Consider the following 25,556-nt stretch of genomic DNA (forward strand, 5'->3'; position numbering starts at 1 on the left):
AAATGTAAATACATGGACAGAAATTTTAAAGGCTCGGGAAGCCTATCTCTGACTGTTCATGGTAACACTTCTATTTCTTTGTAGAAATCTATGTGGCCTTCATCAGATTCCAAATGCTAGGAAATGTTATAACTCAGAAAAGATCCCTTCATGTGATAATAATAAAAAAAAACCCAAAGCTGAGTATGGTACTACCTGAAAATATTTGTTCAAGATTAATTTCTTTCTAAACAGCATTCCTTGAAAATATTTGTTCAAATGTTATTGTTTTCCCTAAACAAATGTCCAAGGAAACTGCATAATACAGGTTTTATTTCAAGCCTGCAGGATTTACCTTGTCTGTTTTTAAAACCTGCCCAAATTCTAGTGCACTCCTTTTATGTTTGTTAAACTGTGAGCTTTAAATGTGTGTCCTGTATGTAAAAAAGTTTAATCAAGTATTTAACTTTGCAGAACAACACTTCATGACTCCAATGTCTCTGATATCTGCTTGCTGATTTCTGGCCAAGCATGCTATCCAAACTCGATAGCATTATGGTTGAACAGGTTGATTCTTCTCTTCCAGTCACACATAAAGACTCTTTTTCAAAACACTAACATTGGAATAAATTTATTCTTTAAACTCGTCCAGTTTCATGAAAGGTTCAGTTTGATACTTGTATCTAAAAGTGTGGCCCAACAATTCAATTTAATTCAACAGCTCTTTATAGACTATTTCTTAATGCCCAAGAAAAGCCTTCTAGACACTTCTGTGAATATAAGAAGTGGAACACATCTAAAAAGCTCACAGTTTTGTCAACAGATAGAGAAACAGAATAAAAGAATTAAAAACCCCAATAAACGAACAAAACACAGAGTAATATAAAAGTATAGAACGGAATAGGCTAGATGCCATCAGAAAAGTAGACATGAAAATTGCAGAACTCTAGAAGAAAAAAAGTATTTGCAGTGGGAGGACCACAAAGCTTTCATGGACTAGATGTTATTTAAAGGCACATACAGTTTCAACAAGTGGATAAGGAAAACAATGTAACCAAAGGGTTAGAAGCAAGAATATTGTAAAGTTTCTAACCATATGATAGCATTACCCAGTGAGGTAAGAATGAGGGTTAACGCTGGGGCGGTAGGTTAGGAAAAAATTTTAAAGCCCTAAACTAAGAGTTTAGACTTTATTTGGAAAGCACCTTGGATCCAAACCCATTATCTTTTTCTTAAAAACAACCCATCCTCCTAAGACAGATTCATGTTAGCAGCAGCTCCAAGTAGGAGACAGGTCAGGGCAAAAGAAACAATGAGCACAAGAAGAATAAAGGATGTGTGAACATATAAGAACACTGCACCATCAATTATGAGTATCTCTAAGGAGAAGAAGAAAATATTCCTCCTCGAATGCTATAAATGGATAGAAAATATTACCTAAAACAATAGTTGGTAGTACTAATAAGTTATAATATGAGCAGTCTATATTTAATTTTAAAAACCAGAGCTATAGTATTTTGATTGCTAAAGGATATAATGGCAGTTAAAAAAAACCCACAAAATGATTATATTCATTTGGTATATAAAAAACAAGTCTCCTTCTAACATTTCAAAATTCTTTCAAAAGCTAAAAGTATAAACTATGCATCCAACAAAGGTCTAATACCAAGCATCTATAAGAAACATAAACAAATTTACAGGAAAAAAAACACAACCCCATTAAAAAGTGAGCAGAGGACATGAAGAGGCATTTCTGAAAAGAAGACATACATGAAGCCAACACACATATGAAAAAAAGCTCAACGTCACTGATCATTAGAGAAATGCAAATCAAAACCACAATAAGATACCATTTAACACCAGTCAGAATGGCTATTATTAAAAAGCCAAGGGCCGGGCACGGTGGCTCACACCTGTAATCCCAGCACTTTGGGAGGCTCACAAGGTGGGCAAATCCCAGCACTTTGGGAGGCTCACAAGGTGGGCAGATCACGAAGTTAGGAGTTCAAGACCTGCCTGGCCAACATGGTGAAACCCCATCTCTATTAAAAATACGAAATTTAGCCGGGCATGTTGGCACGCCCCTGTAATCTCAGCTACTTAGGAGGCTGAGGCAGGAGAATCACTTGAACCAGGAAGTGGAGGTTGCAGTGAGCCGACATCATGCCACTGCTACAGCCTGGGTGACAGAGCGAGACTTAGTCTCAAAAAAAAAAAAAAAAAAAGTAAAAAAAATAACAGATTCTGGTAAGGTTTTGGAGAAAAAGGAACATGTATACACAGTTGTTGGGAATGTAAATTAGTTCAGCCATGGTGGAAGACAGTGTGGAGATCCCTCAAAGACCTAAAGACAGAAATACCATTTGATCCAGCAATCCCATTGCTGGGAATATACCTAGAGGAATATAAATCATTCCATTATAAAGACACATGCATGTGTATGTTCATTGCGGCACTATTCACAATAGCAAAGACATGGAATGAACCTAAATGTCCAGCAGTGGTAGACTGGATAAAGAAAATGTGGTAAATACACACTATGGAATACTATGCAGTCATAAAAAATGAGATCATGTCATTTCCAGCAACATGGATGGAGCTGGAGGCCAGTATCATTAGCAAACTAATGCAGGAATAGAAAACCAAATACTGTATGTTCTCATTTATAAGTGGCAGCTAAATGATGAGACCACATGGACACATAGAGGAGAACAACACACACTGGAGCCTTTTGGAGGGTGGAGAGTGAAGGATGGGAGGAGGGAGAGGTTCAGGAAAATAACTAATGGGCAGTAATCTTAATACCTGGGTGATAAAATAATCTGTACAACAAACCCCCATGACACTCATTTACAAATGTATGTATGTATGTACATACATTTGTATGTAACAAACCTGTGCTTGTACCCCTGAACTTAAAAGTTGAAAAATGCTCATCTCCACCAAATTTATAGAGGGCGAAAATGAGTTCAGAATAAGTTAGACTGATTTGCTCAAGGAAACAGCAAGACAGTAGTGACAATGGAACTGGAACCTAGACCTGTAAACACAGTCAAGTTTAGCCCAACAATAAATAACAAGACTACGTAAGATAGCTCTCCATCACAAAACAACTAAACTAAGAAACAATGACAATAAGAATGGAAGTCATCAGTACTTTTTACTTTCTTTTCATTTTCACAAATGTCAATTTTCTTTACTATTAATATATAATCAGTCACTTCAGAAACAAAATGTAAAAAGCCCTATACAGTAGTTTAATTTGGCAGTGAATTCCACAACAATTTTGCTAAGCTCAAATAGAACAGTCATCAATGTGTAATACATAGGTGTCAATCATTGATGTCAGTCAATCAACAAACTTTTTTTTAGTGGTTGTGACATTATAAATAGTCCTTTGAATGGAGGCAAGTAAGTGGGGACTTGCAGAATAAGTTAATATAACTAAAAAGACAAGAAATGCTCATTGAAACAAATTAGCAATACAATGATACAACATCTGATACAATCTAAAGGAAGAAATTCTACAGGAGAAAGGGAAAGATGATGACTATGGATTTAAGTACAAGAGTTAAGAACCACATATAGCCATAGTTCAGTCTTTCCACAAAGTTTCCTTAAAGCCCATAATCAACAATTAGGACTCCACATGAGCTACATTCCCTTCTCCCTATCTTTTAAGTCCTCAAATGTATCTTTTACAGTTGTTTGTCTCACCAAGATCTTTGTTTTGCTATAATTGAGATTTTCAACCCAAAACAAAAATGGGGTTACATCTATGAAAGTACTTGTAAATGACTGAAAGAAGATGGTACCAGCTGCTTCAGATGTCAGAACTTTTAAATAATTCACTGCACATTGGCTGGGAGGAAACTTTTCACAAACAATTGATCTCTTGACATTTTAAATAGATCTCATGTACTTTGCTAGAAATTACAGAGACAACAGCTTTTATGAAATGGTATTTGCTTTTCCCAGTAAACATTTTGGTATCCATAAACTAAATACAGTTTTAAATTTCAATAGTAAAAATGACAGCACGTAACGATAAATTGATTCAAGCTCCTATGATATCCAGTATTTACTACAGCAGACTTTGTAGATAAGAACACTGAAGGGCAATATTCAGTTGACTTCCAATAGGACAATCTGAATGACTTACTGGGGGGTTTGTGGAGGAGGTCAGGGGAATTATTTCACACAGCATGCCTGTTGATGATATGAGTCATGGTGCTGAGTAAGCAATCAAATGTATACAAGGATTAGGAATTATTTAGAATCTGATCATCCCAGAGCCTCGGATCCCCTCTCAAATGCTTTATTAAGTCCAAGTCCCTGGGTTGGCTCTAAAGCTCTGCCTAACAATCCATTTCTTTAGCACCCCAGGGCTGATATGGAAGCTTAGATTCTATATAAATCTAAATTAATCCCCAGCTGTAATCCCCAGCTGGTTGTTACACACTCTGGGAGTTTTGGCAACATGTTTAATAAGCATTTGGAAATCACACAAATCCTAGTTTACCTGCCTGTCACCCTTTCTCTGCTAAACAGTTTTTTCTACAAATTGTTTTTCAAAATAAAAATCCACTGCTGCTTTGGATCAATGGATGGCTCCCAAGCATGTGCAGGAAGCTTGATTCCATGGAGGTCCATGGAGCTTCTCCATCACAGCTGCAGAAATGAAGCTGGTTTCTGACTCTCTCACCTCTTGTTTGCAGGCTCATTTCCCCCAATTTTCACCAAGCTCTGTGCTCTGTCCTACATCCTACCTTGGGAAAGAGTCTGACACTTACTCATACTGAAGTACAAATGATCTAAATGTAGTTCAAATTTTAACACAAAACTCAGAATTTTAAAAAAGGGTCAGTGAGTTCAGCAGTCAACTGGTCAACAGGTAATCATTAAGTGCCTTCTGTGAGCTAGGCCTGAACCAATACTTTCCTATCTCTGATGATAATATGTATGGGATAGGAGAAGACTGAGAGGGAAACGAGAGAATTTTGAGTTTTGCTGAAAATGTCTTTTCATAGTGATTATTTTTATTTGCTAAGTTGCCCCATGAACAGAATAAACCTTGCTGAAATGAATAGATCCAGTTCCAGCCTCTAATAGTGGCAGACTAGTATATATAGCTCTCTGACACCTGCACGTTTGAAATCATTGTGTGAAATTGGAAAATCTTTTGTTTGTTTCAATAACTGGAAGGATCTGTGTAATGCGCAGAGCTGTAAGAGAGTGACATTCTCAGAATGCTATCTACCAGAGGGTATTCACAAACTTATCTACTCAGTACCCAGCTACTGCTCACCAAGGGATACTTGAAGGGCAAAGGAGGAAGCAGTAGAATCTGATGCATCTTGTAGAGGGGTAGAAAAGATATGAGGACAGTGACCTTTTAAAAACTTTAGATGTCAGAAATATCTTTAATTCATTCGTCTCTCAACTTGATTGGTTTAATTAGGTATTAAATTCTTGTTTGGAATTCATTTTCTCCTCCGTATTTGGCTGTTAAAAAGTAAGACGTCATTCTGTTTTTTAATCCTGTGCATGTGAATTTTCTCCTAGTCTTTCTTATCATCATCATCATCTTTCTATCTCTGGTATTGTGAAAATTAATAATAATATGGCTAATTGCATCTTTTTTATTTGGTACAATGACAATTAGTGGATCTTTTTGAAGCTTTTTATGTAGCAAACTATGTCTTTCAGTTCTAGGAATTTTAAAAAAGTTACTTAATAATTTTGTATGCCTTGTTTTATATGTTTTCTTTTTATGCATTTTGGCTTAGACATTGGACCTGGTAAATTAATCTTCTAATTTGTTTTCCTTTTTCTCAAATTATTCCCTCATTTTAAAACATTCTATTTTCTGGAAGATTGCATCCAACATTATTTTCCGACACATAAAGAATTTTAAAATTTCAGGTATTTCATTTTAATTTCCACTCTTGTGGTATGATTATTTTTTCTTATGTTGTGTTCTTACTATTTTAAATCTATGAGAATATTAATCATCTTTTTATAGTTTTCTTTAGTTCTCTATATTGTCTCTTTTTCCTCTAGATATTAATGGACTAGATTTTGTTGTTTGCTTTTTTGTTTTGGTCTCTTTTTTCATGTCGAGGCATTCAACAAATTACTAATGTCTGTAAATATCTTTCTATTTTAGTATAAGTCATTATGACATGGTTAAAAGGTTTGTGTGTAGCAAAATAATGTTGAATTGTAGGTTTAACCTGACCATTTCATTAGGGTTCCCAAATATCAATATATTTACTGTTTTTCCTTTGGTCCAGTTTGTCCAAGTAACAATATTCCAATCATTCCTATGGGATTTACACCTGGCTTCCAGCATTCTGGAAGTTGAATTTAGGAAATAACCTGGGAATCTCACTGTTATGAACGTAGACTTTTATTTAATCCTCCCATATTTACCTTCCTGAATTTAGAATTCCTCTGGTTCAATGTCTCAGGAGAACAAACCTCTTATATCTTTCTAGAGTTAGCTGTGCCCCCAAATTTGTTCTCCCTTTATTTATTAGTAATAAAGTTCTACAAAAGTACATGGCTACCCAGCTTGAAACTACATTTCCCAATTTCCCTAGCTACTATGGTTCTGAGTAATTATTAGTTTCCTAAAATAAGATTGACCTGACAAAGTTTTGAATGGCAGAAGTGAAGTAGATTCTATTTCCCTTGGCAACTGACCATTAACAGTGACTATTGATATTGGAGTTTTGCAGAAGCAGGCTCCAGTTTTTAGCTTCCTAAGTGTCAAGAAAATGGCCCAGTACTGGTGACATGTTAGTCTAACATCTAACTTCATAATCATGGGAATGCATATTTAGGCATCCATTTTTCAGTTTCCTGATGTCCAAAGGCTGGTATGGCTGTGGCCATGGCTCCTGACCTAGACTATTATAGTTCCTGTGGTGAGCACAGGGGTAGGAGCTTGTGCACCTGGCCAGTTCTATATTTTATGGGTATCATTTCAAGATATCCAGCTTAGAACCTGATTTTTATCTCTTCTCATGATTCTGTAAGCACATTATTCCCTGTATATCTTCTGACTTAAAATACCCTAGAGTGTTTTCTACCCTTGTACTCTTTCTGGAATCTCTTCTGGTCATATTTTGGATGTTTTAGATTATCTTCCTAATTAGGTTGTGTGTGTGTGCATGCATGTGTGTGTGTAAACAGGCTGATATTTAGATTTAGAGTGAATATACTTGCTTCTTACCCACTCCCTCTTCTGTAAGACCTGAGACTTCAGATTTCTTTTAGACATTAAGCCAAATATCACTCAGGCATACACTTTCCACCTTCCTCTCTTCCATTTTTAAATCCTCTTCCAGTCTTTGTGTGTTTGTATGTGTATATGTCATTTTGCTCCAACAAAATGGAAGAGAGGAAGGTGGAAAGTGTATACCTGAGTGATATCTGGAAGTCATTTTGTTGTTGTTTCAAAAAAGATTAATTATTAACTTCAGAAAAGGATAATGATAAACTCAGGGCCTCAATTTGCTTAATTAGAAATTTCTGTTGTTACAAATTATTCACCTGAATATCTTTTTTTGCTAAGGAATGCATTTGGATTCTATTGTAATAGCAATGGGCACTGTATTTTTGGGTGTAGGAGAAGGATGACGGTTCTGAAAAATGAAAATAAAAAACATCAACACACATTATGTTTTCCTAAGTGTTGTAAAGTTCCTGAATTTTTCCTATTTACCTTCTTCTTTCTACTTGAGTGGAAGAAAAGAAGGAACTCTGCCCTTCTGCTTTGTGCTTCACTGCTCTAAGATCAGATGCAGTCTGAAGATAGGTCCAATGGAACTGTAGTTATTGAGTCGGCTAGACAGCCTGAAATCCCTTGAAATGCAATGATTCATTCTCTGGAAATACACCTTTCCAAATAAGGAAAGTAAGAATCTAGCTCATGATGAAATAAAACAGAAAAAGGATCTCACCAAATGTTTATGCATTTTAAGGTTGCAAATATTTTTACTTGCAGATGTTGAGGTAATTTTATAATTTGAGGCAATCTGTGGGATCTAAAATTCAGGCCAATAAGTTCTCCTAAAGGGATAGTCTTCCTGTATGTCCCCTGAAAATGATAAGGCAGAGAGTCTCAGAGGCACTTCAGCAACACCCCTGCACATTTTTTCTGCAACCCACCCAGGAGTAGGTACTGATGGCAAAGTGTGCTTAACTATAGGTTTCATACTCTGCATACCTGATACCTGCTAGAGAGTATACATCTTCTGGGATGTTCCTATTTGAGTGGCAAAACTAATGCCGTTTACATTCTTGAATTTTAGGATGCTAAATAACTAAAGAGCATTCTACCCCATTGACTTCTCTGGACCCTGTCAATTTTGACCTTTAACAGCCTAAAAAGTCCATTTCTAGTAAATGTCAAGGAATTTAAACTTTAAAACATTCATGCAAAAGTTTAATATGTCTATAGACAGAACTTTAAAAAAAGATGGTAAGTGAGAGATTAGAAAAGATAACTGTAAGCAGTTCTTGTAAGTTAAATAATTTCCTCACATTTTTCACTTCTCTGACCAAAAGTCTTTCTTAAAAACAAGTTCATCATTGTGCTGGTCTTTCTGTATAAAAGATAAAGAAGTGGAAAGAAGAAAATATGCACAATTATTTTAAAAAATGAATATTAGTTGATTTCATTACTTAAAAATTAGTACCAAGTTAGATTCCTAGACTTAAGAATTCTATGTTCTCTATTTTCTATATTATTCAACCAATCAGAAATAGAGTTAGCCTAAATGTATTCTAAGGAGATAATGCAAATTTTAATAACTTCAGCTCCCAAGAAGGCAAATCAACCTAGGAAAATATTTGGAGGCTAAAAAAAGGGCATACTTTTTTCCTTTTCTTTAAGAGTTCAACCGACTTCTTATATGAACAATGTTTTATAGAAAATATTCCTTGCAAATTCCACTAAAATTATGCTTCTCAGAAATACTCATTTTTGTAGAGAGAAACTATGAGAGAGGAGAAGAGGTATAGTTAGGCTTAGTAAATCTGATCTCTTACATTTTAGAGTTTTTCTTTCCCTCATACAGGTTAGATAGAGAAAAATTAGTTGATGACATTAGTTAAGTCGCTTAAATTCTCTGGTTTCTTAATTTCCTTGTGGAAAAAGAAAGATTTTACTCTAATTTATTTCAAAGATTAGTTACAGCTCTAACATTTAGTGAAGCTTGAGAATTTATAAAGTATTCAGTTTATAGAGGATCATACAAAGCAGCATGATCAAACATGTTAGTTTTAGACTTGCAAATCTGAAAAATTTTCAAGTAAGATCTCCAGAGGAAACACTGTCATGTTGGCCAATATCACAAAAACTGATTACAAAGCAATTTTGATTTAGTAATAGGTGACTAATGCATGAGAATCTTTGCACTTTAGTAAGAGCCACAGAAAGGATTCTTAACATAGCATTTAGAGCAATCAGATTTTTCCTGATGCACAGTGTTTCACACAAAAGAGCAGTGGGAAGAACTGACTGCTAAAAGATTAAGGCCCAATTAAGACTGGTTTCAATTCTCTAGTTTAAAAATGAATACTCCAAACATACTGTATTTTATTAAATATTAAAATGTATTTAAATAATACAATTCATGATCTGTTTTTTGGAAGGTAGACTGCCTTGTTTTGAGAGGATTTGAAACAAACATGTTTCCTTAATATAACATAGTACCATAATCAAACAAACAATATAATATAAAATTTTGCCATTTCCTTCAAAGGACAATGTACACACAATTGGAAAAAAGGAGAAATTTAAAATGATATAGAGGCTTGATTACATGCTAAACCTAAAAGTAAGAACTTTAAAGTTAAAAATATATTCATAAGGCATTAATTCTGAGAGTGAATAAACATGGCTTTCCAATTTCAAGGCACAGTATTAACCATACAATATATAGAATGGCTTTGTGTTTTTGCCCAGTCAGCCCTGTCAATTATTTCTTTAAAGTTTTTTCATACTTTCTATACCTCTATTCCCACGATCATGGCCTTAGTTCATGACTGTACCTTAGGCTTGGAACAACGCTGTTACCTCTTCTCTTATGGTCATTTCACCTCTAGGTGTTCCCTACTCCACTCCCTGTGGAACATCGCTTCTAAGTAAGCTTTTCTTTGATCATGTTGTTTCCAGGCTCAAAAACATTCAGTGGGTCTCATAGTATATAAGATCCTCTGTTATGTAAGTTGAAAATAAATTCACAGCTTTCACTGAAGGTTAAATATTGTTTTTTTTTTTTTTTTTTAAAGACAGGGTCTGGCTCTGTTGCTGAAGCTGCAGTACAGTGGTGTGATCACGGCTTATAGCAGCCTCCATCTCCTAGGCTTAAGTGATACCCCTGCCTCAGCCTCTTGAGCAACTGGGACTTTAGGCACATGCACCAGGTCTGGGTAATTTTTTTTCAATATTGGTAGAGATAAGGTCTCACTGTGTTGCCCAGACTGGTCTCAAACTCCTGAACTCAAGTGATCCTCTCCCCCGGCCTCCCAAAATGCTAGGATTGCAGGCATGAGCCACTGTGCCTGGTCTGGATGTCAGAACTATAATAATTTTTTAAATAAGGATTTTTTGGAATAATGTTAGATTTATAGAAGAATTGCAAAGATAATATAGTATAGAAGAATTGCAAAGATATATAGTATAGTTCTGCAAGAAGTGAGTTCACTTACAGTGTTTACTCAATTTCATCTAATGTTAACATTCCACTTAACCTGGGTACATTTGTCAAAACTAAGAAATTAACAATGGTATATTACTATTAAGTAAATTGCAGACTTTATTCAGATTTCACTGATTTTCTATTAATGCTACTTTTTCTGTTCCAGGATTTAGTATAAAATATTTTTAGAATTATCTAGACCTAACCTAGTTTATAAGTAAATGAAAGATGAGATCATTTATGTGGCTTATCCAGGGCCATAAACTAATTAGTGGCAGAACAGGAATATGAAATTCACATTCTTTTATTTGGTCATTCATTTATTTAATCAGTCAGTAGTGATTCTTAATATTTTCTGAATCATGGTCCATTTTGAAATCTGATGAGAATATTAAAAAAAAACTGTTTCCAGAAACAAGCACATGTGAGTATGCATAGAAAATGCTTCATAAACACACTAATCATAAGGCTTAAATGTAACAGCAGCTCCCAAAAACCTCAACAGTAATACTTTTATCTATGTTCTACCTTGGATTTTAAGTCAGATATTACTTGAATTGTTTCCACAGCCAATACATGTTTAACACTTACTTTTCTAAAGAACTTGGCCTTTTTAGCTAAACTGTGGACATCTAAAAGAACCTTCAGAAAGGATTATTAAACCTGTGTTAATTACAAAATAAATATTGACCTTCAGGCCACTAGAAATGGTGCCATTTTTAATGGAGAAAGGGAAAGGAAAATATAAGGAGTGACTTTTTCTTTTGCTTTAAATCATGCTTAATTAGTAACTAATTTTCACCTTATAGTATTTTAGATAACGTGGAAAATTTATTTAAGGTTGGCATTATTTGTAAACGTTATTTATGACATATATTTATGTATATGATTTCCACACTTAAGCAGAGTTGCCAATCACAGTATTTATACTTCAAGGAAATTCTTTTTGTGTGTGAAATTAACAGATATCTCCCATATAAATAGGAATTATCGACATGAATACCAGATTAATGCCTTTAAATTCTGAATCCTAGAACTAAGTAATTAACTTTTTAGCAATGCCGTCATGAGGAGAACCACCAAGCTTTCCCTTCATACTAGTTAGGAATGGGACCTAAAGAAAAACAGCAAAACTTTACTTCTAGATTTAATCTTAAGCCTAATCATATAAGCCAAACCTATGCCAAATAATAAACCAAATCATAAAGAAAAATATGTCTTTTTTCTTTTTTTTCTTTTTTTTTTTTTTTTTTTGAGACGGAGTCTCGGTCTGTCGCCCAGGCTGGAGTGCAGTGGTGCAATCTCGGCTCACTGCAAGCTCCACCTCCCAGGTTCACGCCATTCTCCTGCCTCGGCCTCCCGAGGAGCTGGGACTACAGACACCTGTCCCCTCGCCCAGCTAATTTTTTTGTATTTTTAGTAGAGACGGGGTTTCACCGTGTTAGATGGTCTCCATCTCCTGACCTCGTGATCCGCCCGCCTTGGCCTCCCAAGGAAAAACATGTCTTAAATTGCCAGACATACTCTTCATTTCATATCTATCAAAACAACTAAACACTTTTGCACAGTACATAATTATATATTTTCTCATTGATTCTTACAAATTTTAGCAATTAGACCTTTAAGAGTAAGCTAATAGGTAAGTTTTTACTATTTTTACTGTAAAAATAACTGCCACATTATATTCTGATTTTTAAAGACTTCACTAAAATGGCCTTAAATATGCTGGTAAATATATGGAATGGCCGAAGTGGAATATTCTAAAATACCCCTACCCCCAAAAAAGACAAGATTTATTTTTTAAAAATTGGGAAGGCATCAGATTCCTGATCCACAGAATTACATTTTCTGGGGAAAATGCTTTTTGATATAGCGGGGAGACAAAGAAAGATATAGTAAAAAGACATATTGAAATGAATAGAGTATCTCATTCAATTTTGCTAGAAATGACTTTTATTGGCACATTTAAAAGGGTAATATTAATGTTGCTGTTTGTAATTGGAAAAATAGAAATATAATTCTTGAGGCACAGCTCCAGTTTATCCTTTTGGGAAAACTATTAAGTCATTTGTCTTTACTGATTACATTTCTTTTGTAAAATATGTTTACCGTTTTGGTGCTTCCATAGAGAAAATGATACGATGATTAATAAAGTTATTTAAAAGACTGAAGGGTAGTAACATGCCAGCCCGAATACTTTTTATTTTCTTTAAATATCAAATCACTAGTGCAGATGAGCATGTTGTTTTTTTTTTTTTTTTAAGAAAAGGCTACGGAAAAACTACTAGATAAGAATTTCTTGAAGTTTCTTTGGATCTTTCCCCACATTAAGCATCCATAGGAAGAAGAGTAAATATTTATAACATAGTATCTCACCCTTGTATAATAATTATATTGACAAAGGAACAGAAGCAGAGTTTCTAGCTAGTGTTTTTGACTAGTATTACTGATTATTAAACTATATCGAATGTATAGTTTAATGAAATAAAAACTATACCCAAGGAATGTCATCATTCTTCAATTACTCCATTCATCTTTCTCTGAATTTACCAGAAAGATGCATTCCTCCAAATTGTTTATGAAGTAAATTCCTAAAAGCAAGCCTATATTCCCAGTAAATTATTATATGCATTAGAGACATGCTTACACAAAATGTTTTTTAGCCTCACAGAGGCAACAGACAATTTTCTTTTTCACTTGGAAGCTTCCACTTGCCACAAGTTTGTCCCATATACTCATGTTCATTTCAGAGCTAGAGACAGAGATACTAATATAGTTAGAAACACAGACACTCCAAATAAACACGTTAGAATATCCTGCGTTTTTATTATCCTGAGTATAAAAACAACTCCAGAACAGCAAAAGTTCAACCTGAGGGCATTATATCTACAAAGAGAAAACGAATCTCCCTTGCTCTAATTCCACTTTGCTCCTCACTGCTCTCTTCACCATTTTCTTGCAGAAGAAATCCTCTCATCAAGGCTAGTAATATTCAGAAATTAATGGGTTTTTTAAAAAATAAAATTTGTGCCCATAAAAGTAGAGAGTAGAATTGTGGGTATTAAAGGCTAGGAAGGGTAAGAGGGGAGGAGACGATGTAGAGAGGTTAACAGATACAAAATTTCAGCTAGATAGGAGGAATAAATTCTGGTGTTCTGCAGCACTTGGGGTGAATAGGGTTAATGATAATTCATTGTGTATTTTCAGAAAGCTAGAAGAGTGGAGTTTGAATGTTCCTCACACAAAGAAATGATAAATGTTTGAGGTGATAGATATGCTAATTATCCTGATTTGATCATTATGCATTGTAAACACTTATCAAAATGTTACTCGGTATCCTATAAACATGTACTATAATGTGCCAGCTAAAAAATTTAAAAATTATTGTTTTTTTTCCATGTTATTTCAAGTAGTTATCAACCCAGTGGGACAGCCTGGCCACGGATAAGATCTCAGGCTTTAGAGTAGGGCAGCTATGGGTTTGAATTATGACTCCCGCACTTATTTAGCTCAATGTTCTTAGTGACTTACTTAACCTAAGTTTCAGTTTTTCTCATCTGAAAAAGATAATGACAATTCAGAACTCACATTCTTGCTGTAAGGATTAAATGATAATATAAATAAACTAATTCAATAAATGTTTGCTGTGACTATAATGAGATATTGGAGCTAAAAGATGCATGAGAGCTCATCTAGGTCATCAAATAGCTTAACCAATATTAGATGCAGTTCTCTTAATTCCTAGGGTAGGAATTATGCACTATATTAAACTCTTGCACAAAAATGTGGTCTGTGCAATTTTAAACTTGGTGCTAGAGGTCTAAAGATAAATATTATAACTTCTTGAGTTTTGTAAGAGATGGTATGTGGGTATCCATGTCTGAGGGCAGGTTATGCAGTGAGAGGACTGCGGTCATCTTTATAAAAATTACTTATTTCTCAGGGTAGCTTCTTAGTGTCTTCTCCTCAAGCCAAGGGCTCTACTGCTTCTTAAATATAGAAATATAATTCAGTCCTACACTAGATTCCTGTCTTCAGGAATCTATATCTTAAGTCCCAGTAGAAGTCCTTTATAAGCCATAGGTCTCATTTGTGAAAGTCCTTTTTCCTCCCCAGATTTTGCTTACATAATTTATATGTGTTTTTTTTTTTTTAAATCCTCAAAGACAGGTATGCAGAAGTAAGATTGGGGCTATATTTCCAGGCAGGTTTTAGCATTTAAATTTTCCCTTGTTGTAGGAAGAATAACCCCCACCTCCCAAGATGTCCACATCCCAATCCCTGAAAAATGTGAATATGTTAGGTCTCATGGTGTGATGTTTAATATTGAGTGTCAACTTGATTGAAGTGAAGGATGCAAAGTATTGTTCTTGGGTGTGTCTGTGAGAGTGTTGCCAAAGGAGATTAACATTTGAGTCAGTGGACTGGGAAAGGTGGACCCACCCTCAAGCTGGGTGGACACAATCTAATCAATTCCAGCACAGCCAGAATAAAACCAGGCAGAAGAACATGGAAAGATTAGACTGGTTTGGTCTTCTGGCCTACATCTTTCTCTCATGCTGAATGCTTCCTGCCCTTGAACATTGGACTCCAAGTTCTTCAGCTTTGGGACTTGGACTGTTTCCTTGCTGCTCAGTTGCAGACATCCTATTGTAGGACTTCACCTTTTGATCCTGTGAGTCAATACTCCTTAATAAACTCCCCTTTATACATACATCTATCCTATTAGTTCTGTCCCTCTAGAGAACCCTGACTAATACACATGGCAATGATGAATTAAGGGTGCAGATGGAATTAAGATTGAGAATCAGATGACATTAAAATAGAGAAATTACCATGGATTATCCAGTGGGCCTGACATAATCACAAGAGTCCTTAAAAGTAGAAGAGGGAGGAAGAGTCAGTAAAAGATATATGATGATGGAAATAGAATTAGAAAGATGAACTATTATTGGCTTTGATGATGGAAGAAGAAGGTTCTGAACAGAGGAATGAGAGTGGCCTCAAAGCTGGAAAAGGCAAGAAAGCATGTTATCACCTAGAACTTTCAGCAAAGAATGAAGGCCTCATGATGCCCATGCTGACTTTAGCTAAGTGAGACCTGTGTCAGACTTGTGCCCTCCAGAACTATAAAATAATGTTTGTGTTGTTGAAGCCAACAGTAAGTAATTAATCTAATTAGTAAGCAATCACATATATATGATTACTTACTAATTAATTACATACTATATATACGATTACATACTTACATATATATGATTACTTATTAAGTAATGATTACTTAGTAATCATATATATATAGATATACATATATGATTCCCACATTTAAGCAGAGGTACATAATTCAATTAATCACATGATTTGGGAATTTTCCATGTACACAGCCAATTTTTAATCATATGACTATGATTTAGACACTCATCAGTAAGGGACTTTTGTTAATAAAAACACATAGGAATAAACTGATTACTATCTCAGCTCTTAGTTACAGCTCAAAATGCACCTTTGACCAAATTACCAAACCCATTCTTTCTCTGGGATTTCCAGATGAGGTCTGTAATCCTACTAGCACACATCATTCATCATGGCTAAATTTATAAATTATGAGATTCAAGTGCAGGAATAAGATGGTTTCTTCCTCCATGGAAAGAACAGGACGAAGCAGTAAATGAATGTCTACTATGTTCCAAGTATAAGGAGCTTTAAAAATATCACATTAAATGCCAACAATAATCTTCATAAACATGTACCCATTTTAAAGATGAGATAACTTGGTCCAAAGAAATGAAGTCACTAAAGTTCATGTAGACAGTGAACTTTAGAGCCTGGATTCTACCTTAGGCACTTTGATTCTGAGCTCATGTACTTCACCACTGCCTAATCTGCTCGACTGTACCTCCCCTCATACAATGAGCTGTTCAGGTATCAGTGGTTAGGAAGAAATTTGGTTTTAACAGAAAGAAGCCTTTCACAGTCAATTAAAAATAGGCATTCTAAAACATCTGGAAGTAGATCAATTGTAAAATGAGAAAAGCAAAAATGCTTAAAGATTAAGAAAAATTTCATACCAAAATAATTCAAGTCTTTCCACATTTTTAGTTTGCACTGTAGCAAGAAAAAATAATTATGCTGAGAGAAATCATTTATTTCAAAATTTGCTAAAGCCATCCTTCATATAAGCAATTATTTCTGTTTTACAGATCAGCAGCATGATGTTAAGACAGTTGTTTATAATATGCACTATTTTAAAATATATATTATATGCAATATTTAAAGTAATATATTAGTATATATGATATATATTATATGTCCTACTTAAAGTGCATATATTAATAGTGCCTATATTACATGCACTATTTAAAATCCATATCCCATAAAAAACTTATCCCATCATTGGGATGATGGGAACAAAAATGTGTATAAACACATTTATTGAAGAAAAATGAAAACGTCTAATTTGGAAAACTTAATAAAAATTTCTTTTTTGTAATGTCAGGTAAATAATGTTCATAGGAACAAACTTTGTGATAATTAAAAAACAGAAAATATACTAAGTGTTGATCAACAGAGGAATATATGTATGAAATACTAAAATATGGTGGAGTCATACACTGGAATGTCATACAGCAATTAAAATGATGAGCTAGAGCTGTCTATGATTTAGACAGTCATCAGTAAGGGACTTTTGTTAATAAAAACACATAGGAATAAACTGATTACTATCTCAGCTCTTAGTTACAGCTCAAAATGCACCTTTGACCAAATTACCAAACCCATTCTTTCTTTGGAATTTCCAAAGAAAGATGTTCCAACATGGATAGATCTTAAAAGTATTAAATTGTGTTTAAAAGAAACCAAATTTAGTGAAACAGTCATACAGTAAAATACCATTTATGAAAATAAAACATCTAAAGTAAAATTATATTATTAATGGATACATATGTAGAAAGTTAATATATAAAACATGGGAATGGGCAGGGCACGGTGGCTCAGGCCTGTAATCCCAGCACTTTGGGAGGCCAAGGCAGGCGGATCACAAGGTCAGGAGATGGAGACCATTCTGGCTAAAAAGATGAAACCCCGTCTCTACTAAAAATACAAAAAATTAGCCAGGCGTGGTGGCATGCGCCTGTAGTTCCAGCTACTCGGGAGGCTAAGGCAGGAGAATCCCTTGAACCCAGGAGATGGCGGTTGCAGTGAGCAGAGATTGTGCCACTGCACTCCATGCTGGGCGACAGAGTGAGACTTGTCTCAAAAAAAAAAGAAAAAACAAAACAAAACACGGGACTTTGAAACAACCAAACTCATTAGGATGTCACAATGAAAGATTTAGAAAATTCCAAAGAAAATGTTTTGTTCATTTTTATTAAGAAATATCTGAAGCAAAATATAAAGTGTTTAACTGTGGTGGGATCATGGCTATTATATTATCTTCAGTACTCCACAATAGTTATAAAAATATTTTTAAAATTCAATTATTTGAATATTTCAGACCAAATGCATTTGGAATGAACCATGCAAAAAATGATTTCAATTTATCATAATATCAAAACAGTCCACTTCCAAAGTTTATAATAATCATACAGTTTTCAAGATAAACAGGTAATGTCGGACATTCTACAGAATGTAATTCAGGGATAAAATAGAGATTTCAAACTCTCATGAGCTTAATACTGGGTGTTACTTCATAAATTATATTTGTTCTAAGAATCTACCCACCTGTCAGCTCAACATGTCTATCTATGGCTCTGTTTGATTTTGGGGGGCCTGGGGGTGAAGGTGCAGAACAATAACACAACAGTAAGCTTCAGTGTATGCAGTAGTTGAAATGATTTCATTCCTCAGACCTTGTTAATCACTAAGGATCATCATAAACTAACTGTGAAAAAGACTACAAAAACTCTGAGTCACCACCAAAATGCACAGACTTGTATGGCTGGCAGAGTTTTTTTTTTTAATCTATCACTATGTAAACAAGGCCAGCTACTGTTATGATGTCTAAGCTCCGGGCATGAACTCCTCACACAGGTTGGGCCCATTCTTTTACACGTCTTTCTTTCTTTCTTTTTAAAATTTTTTTTAAGTGAAGTGGTCACAGAAGACATAAATTTACACTATGTTACACAAACATGGAAAATAAGTATCAATACCATGATGGGAATAAATGGAACCATGTAATAGCATATGAGTGAGGTAGCTGATCTTCAGTAACTTTTTTTCATCGTATAGAGCAGAAAGTATCAGAATCACTGATCTCTACTAGAGAATTTGACAAAATTCAATTTGCTATGGTAATTATTGTCAGATCATCTGTAATATGCCCAGAATTGTGTTGGGAAAATTGGGAGAAGTTTAAAAGATGTAAATCCTCTTATAAACATCCTGAAAATAGCAGATAGTTCTTAGATAAGTAATGATTAGACAGAATCCTGAAACTTTGTCCAGAAGTTATCTGTGAGGCTCTCAAAATCTCTTGGGCTCCTTAAAATTAGTAAGAGGTGTGTCTTTATTCAAAAACAGTAAAATCAAGGTATTCACTACTTTAATGAGCTTAGCAAGAGCTTTAAAATGTATTTTTAATGTGAACTTTCTCTTGATTATATATTTGTAATTTCAGTTTTCTTTCTCATCTATTTTGCAGAATCTGGAAGTATCTGTTTTTCATCTAAAAACTTTAAATTCTCTCTCTGAAATTTCTGATACCAAATTACCCTCTAATTTGGTATCAAAAGTTTGAAAATATCACTATTTTATTTATTATTATAGTCAACTTTTATTATCTTTATATTCAAATTTTCTGCTTGAGTTTTTTGTAACCATGTCAATAGAAAAATCAATGGCCACTATTCCTACTTTACATTTTTTTCAGTATGATTCTAAGTTACTTAAAACATGAAATTAATTAAGTAGGTATACAACAATGCCCGGAATAAAGCCAAAGTGTGATAAAGTAAGATATTTTCATGCTTTTCTTTGCTGTTAATTTTGAAGATGTCCATCTTATCAATGTATTTATTCATTAATTTGGTAAATATTTATAGAGTGCTTATTATGCGCTAGACATTTTTATAAGTTTGGGGATATAATGATGAGCCAAACTTATCATTATGACTGTGAGAGACACAGTCGCTGCCCATATATGGGGCTTAATATCTAATAGGGGAGATTTCTACCAGACACAAAATAAGAATGAATTCAGGAGGCAAAAATGTGTAGTGTTGTCAAAGATTACCTTTAAGATAAAAAGAATTTAATGTTTTACTCTGTACCTGGTATAGCAGAGCATTCAAAATCCCTAAGTCCAAAATGCTCCAAAATCTGAAACTTTTTGAGAACCACCATGATCCTCAAAGGAAATGCTCTTTAGAACATACTGGATTTCAGATTTTCAAATTTGGGATGCTCACCAGGTAATATAATGCACAAATATTCCAAAACTCAAAAAATTTCAAACCATAAAACACTTGTGGTCCCAAGCATTTTGAGTAAGGGATAATTTATATATATATATATATAAATTTAAAGAGTCTTTATTTATTTATTTATTTATTTATTCAAAAAAAAACCAGTCCAACCACCTTTTCTTTTTTTTATTTTATTATTATTATACTTTAAGTTTTAGGGTACATGTACACAATGTGCAGGTTTGTTACATATGTATACATGTTCCATGTTGGTGCTAACCACCTTTTCTATCGTATTTCTTTCATTCTTATAAACAGAAACATTTTGAAAATGTTGAGATTTCTATTATAATGCAGATCCTTAAGAACATTTGCACTCCTGCATTTTAAACAGGTATACTTAAGAAGGACAGAGACTGTGAGAAATGACAAACCTATATTCACCTCTCAGTCATGCCAGATTTTTCATGCACTCTCACAGAGTGCAAATAAAAGTTTGTGTCACAATTACTATCTATCTTTGGGTTTGGGCAGTTCTACTCATAGTATCTTGGAGAATGACAGGATCAAGAAAAAGAACAGAGTCTCACAAATGACAGCATAGCAGCCCAAAACAGCCAAAGACAGGAAGGAGGAGGCCAGAGAACACTTACTGGTAAGTGGTTGGGCTGACATTGATGCGCCGAGGGTGACTTCCCGACTCGAATTTGCTTGCCAGCGTGACATTATTTCCAAACAGGCAATAACGTGGCATTCGCACCCCAACAACTCCAGCCAGCACGGAGCCCGAGTGAATTCCTATCCTCATCTAAAGAAGAATAAAAGAGGAAAAGGAACATATTTGTTTCCATTTGGTATGCAATTATTTTAATGAAAGGCACTGCTAATTAAAAAAAACAAAAACAAAACCAAAAAAACTATGAGCTCCTCAAAGACAGGAACTGAGTCCTGGTCATTTTTGTGAGCCTAATAGCTGGATCATTATAGGGCTCAAAGAACATAAATGCTCTTGAATACACAAATGAATGGATTAAATATACGAAAAAATTTATGTTTAATTTGCTACATAAATCTGGTTAAGTTACAGGTTAAATCAGATTTCATCGTACATAATATGGTCTAACTTGAAAAGTATATTTTTCTCCACTTTCTCCCTCCAGTTATTATTAAATAAAACCTTATTTGTTCCTTTCATAGCATTAAACATAATTATAAATTAAATATTTATATTTCTGTTTATTTTGTTTAAATGTTGGATTTTCCCATCAGAGAAGGATATAGTTATATATATTATATACATGTATATAACATATAGTTATAGTATATATATTTCTTTACTGCCGAATATTAGACATTTAGTATAGTACCTAGAGCAAAGCAGGTATTCAACATTAGTGATAAATGTTGAATAAATTGGCTGAATTCCCCATTTAACTCCATTTTACAATGGAGTTAAAATAGAGACTTCAACCCTTGAGACAGTCAATAGGCATTGATTAAAAATTCTGAAGAGTAAATTAAGTGCTGTGTATTTACTCTCTGATTAGTCTGTCTGGTCCATGCCTTGAAAAAGCCCTCAATGTACAGTTGATATATAATTAAACATGATTAACAGTAATGGGGTTATATTGACACAGTCTACACCAAAATAACTGAAGCTAATGGATAACAAGTGGGAGATGATATCCTTAGTTCTAGGAGAATGTGGAGTGTTCCTTGCAGGGGGGAAACCTGACCCCTAGATGCCTACCAAGTAGCCAAATATCACCCCTTCACCACCAGGCTGTCTTTGCCACTCTGGTTGTAAGCATAAAAGTCAGTCTGAGAACAACCCTTGTCTTGGGGCTGGAGACTTCTGCATATATCAACTCATAGAAAGACAGGTTGAAACTAATGTGACCTAGCTGCATCCCCTGATATTATCTTTTCACCTACTTTTAAAAAACTGACTCTAAAATTTATTTGGAAATTCAGTATGGTAGAAAGAGTCAAGATATATCCGAGAAAGATGACAAGTTACAGTATTTGCCCTACCATAAACATATCTAATTAGTGCATAGATAGCATCATATAAACAAATAGACAAATGGAGTATTTAACCCAGAAAGGCTGCCATGCATGTGTAGGTGCTAGATTTATAAAAGAGTTGGCATTTCAGATAAGTGAGAAAAAGATGTCCTTTTTATTAGAATGCTCTGGATCAACTTTGTTTTATGTGGAAAAAAATTCCAAGTAAATTAAAGATCTTGATGTAGCAGACACAACCTCACAGCTTTAAAAATAATTGTATTAATTAAGAAACAGTTGGTAGTATCAGTAAAACTGCAAAATATAGATACTTTAAAAACATAGACTTTTATTTGTCTCTCAATAATAGTTCCTAGGTGGGTCATCCAGATTGCCAGGCTGCTCTGTTCCCCTCAGTAATTCAAGGACTGGTCCTTTTCATTCGTCCTTCTCCACGTCTTGGCACATATCCAGAGCACCCTCATGTTCCAACTCATGGGATGTGGAAAGATAGCAAATTTATCATTTAAAGTGATCTTCATTTCTTTGTGTAGATCCATTTGTATCTGGTATCATTTTTCTTCTTCCTACAGGACTTCTTAAATATTTCTTATACTGTAGGCCCACTGCTAATAAATTCCCTCTGCTTTTTTATGTTTAAAAGTCTTAATTTTGTCTTCATATGTTAAAGATACTTTCACTGCATACAGAATTCTAGGTTTAAAGAGTTTTTTACCCCCAGTAGTTTACAGATGCTGCTCCACTGGCTCTCATCTTGCATCATTTTAGATATAAAATCTGCTATCATCTTTATCTTAATTCTTCTATATATAACATATCTTTTACTTCTGGTTGCTTTTAAGTTTTTCTTTTATCATCAGTTTTAGGTAATTTAGTTACGATTTCCCTTGGTGTTTTTTTCTTGTGTTTTGGGTTTGTTGAGCTCTTGGATCTGTGGGTTTATAGTTTTTATCAAATTTGGAAATTTTCTATTTCTTTGAATATTTTTTTCTGTCTACCTCTACCTCTCAGAGATTCCAATTACACATATGTTAGGAGCTTGAATTACTTCCAAAGTCCACTGATGATCTATTCATTTAAAATAATTTTCTCCATTTATTTGGGATAATTTCTATTGCTATGTCTTCAAATTTATAATATTTTCTTTTGCAATGTCCAATTTATTATTAATCACATTCAACATATTTTTCATCTCAGACATTGTAATTTTCCTCTATAGAAGTTCAATTTGGAATTTTTAAAAATCTTCCAGGTATCAATTTAGCTTTTGAAAATATGGAATACAGTTAAAAATCACTGTTTTAATGCCCTTTTCTGCTAATTCTAACATCTGTTTCAGCTCTGTACCTATCCATTTGGATTAATTTTTCTCTTCATTATGAGTCCCATGTCTCAGATTTTCTTTATGTCTAGTAATTTTGGATTGGATGCCAGATATCATAAATTTGACTTCTTGAGTGCTGGATAGTTTTATAATCTCATAAATATTATTGAGCTTTGTTCTGGGATGCAGTTTAATGACTTGGAAAAAATCTGTTCTTTTCAAATCTTGCTTTTAAGATTTGTTAGGCAAGACTGGAACAGTGTTTCATGAAGGGCTAATTCCCCTCCCTTACTAAGGCAAGAACCTTGAGTACTCTCCTCAGTGTCCTTGATTTATGAGGTTTTCCATTCTGCCTGATGGAAACAGGCATTGTTTTCCAAGTCCTGTATAAGTGCTAGGTGCTTTTCCATCTAATCTTTTGGGTATCTCCCTCACACCAGGGCTCAGGTAGTTTCTTCACATATGTGCACTAATCATTACCCTGCAGAATACATAATGAGGATCCTTGGAAGATGTCAGAGGGTCTTTTTGCAACTCTCACTTCTCTGATACTCTATGACCTTTAGCCTCCTTGGTTCTCCCAAGACTCTCAGCTCCATCTCTTCAACTCAAGAAGTTTGTTGGGTATCTCCTGGTTTGCCCCTCCCTGAGCCACAGCCTGGATGCCTCTCAAGGCATTTAGCTAGGACAATCATAGGGCTCATTTAATTTGTTTCTTATCTCTCAAGAATCACTGTCTTCCATTGTCTAATGTCCACTATCATGAAAACTGTTCTTTTGTATATTGTCCTGATTTTTAAAAGTTTTTTTTAAGATGAGACAGTAAATCTAGTCACTGTACTCCATATTGGCTGGAAGCAGAAGTGAGACTTACTTTTTTTTTAAAAGTAAACTATTTGAAAAAAGGCTGTTTCTGATGAGGGATTCTCTATTTGGACTTAAAGCAAAACATGCTGAGTAGCAGTATTCCTCTTAAACAAACTAGGTGTAAAGCACCTTTCTCTAAAATCAGCGAAGCACACTGCAATATTAGTATGTTTCTTTTTTTTTTTTGAGATAGAGTCTCACCCTGTCGCCCAGGCTGGAGTGCAGTGGCGCGATCTCGGCTCACTGCAAGCTCCGTTTCCCGGGTTCACGCCATTCTCCTGCCTCAGCCTCCCGAGTAGCTGGGACTACAGGTGCCCGCCACCATGCCCGGCTAATTTTTTGTACTTTCAGTAGAGACGGGGTTTCACCGTGTTAGCCAGGATGTTCTCAATCTCCTGACCTCGTGATCCGCCCTCCTCGGCCTCCCAAAGTGCTGGGATTACAGGCGTGAGCCACCGCATCCAGCCCAGTATTAGTATATTTCTTTGGGTTTGTTTACTTTCAGAAGGCCAATTTATATTGTTATCTTGTGCAATGCATGTTTGCTAGAAGTACACCCAAACTTTAGAAGCTAAGACTGTCAGTTTGAGATTCTAATTACTACAGCGATCTTTTCAAGCAGGAGGAGAGCAGAAGTATTACATTGACACATTTTACACTCTTTTTTTCTCTTCCTTCTCTTAAAAAAAAAAAAAAAAAAAGACTCCATACACCATACCAACTATTTGAAAGGCTTACCTAGTTCTATTTCTGCCTCCTTTCAAAAGACCTGAGGCTTTCTTTTCAGCCTAATTTTTAGAATTTTAATTTATTATAACCTGAAAAATGCTGAAGACAAAAACTCTGATATCCTTGAGGGGGCAGAGGGTCATAGAGAGGAATAGTCATTAAATTAAAAAAAAAAAAATCTTGTCTCTTAGAAAACTATCTAAAAGAGGCACAAGAGTATCAACAACCACATAAACAGCACTGACCCACTGTCACTATCCTGTCATGGAACAGGACTCAGAGAATTATTTAGTTTGGGAAGTAAGGCAATACCACTGGAAACTTACAAGCTGAATCAGCAGACTGTTTTCTTTTGCATTTCTTCTGACAATTTATTGAGATTTCCCAGGAATTGTTGCCTATATAAGGAAGTCACTGATTGCCTCATTCAGAATGTGCCAAGAGTATCTAGCACTAAGACAAACAGTGAGATACATTTAATTATCAATGAGTGCTTTACATTCATTTGGG

At 34.6% G+C, this 25,556-nt stretch overlaps 1 protein-coding gene across 2 annotated transcripts in view; it reads right to left on the reverse strand.

Annotated features, from left to right (window-relative positions):
* Positions 1-25,556, reverse strand: part of GUCY1A2 (guanylate cyclase 1 soluble subunit alpha 2) — a 370,428-nt gene that overhangs the window by 13,707 nt on the left and 331,165 nt on the right. For both annotated transcript variants that reach the window (XM_032167289.2, XM_058446513.1), the window contains one exon: positions 20,752-20,906. In XM_032167289.2, coding sequence (XP_032023180.1) covers positions 20,752-20,906 — 155 coding nt within the window. The remainder of the gene's footprint in view (positions 1-20,751; positions 20,907-25,556) is intronic.

This window comes from Hylobates moloch, unplaced genomic scaffold, assembly GCF_009828535.3.
Source record: "Hylobates moloch isolate HMO894 unplaced genomic scaffold, HMol_V3 SCAFFOLD_11, whole genome shotgun sequence".
Classification (NCBI taxonomy): domain Eukaryota; kingdom Metazoa; phylum Chordata; class Mammalia; order Primates; family Hylobatidae; genus Hylobates; species Hylobates moloch.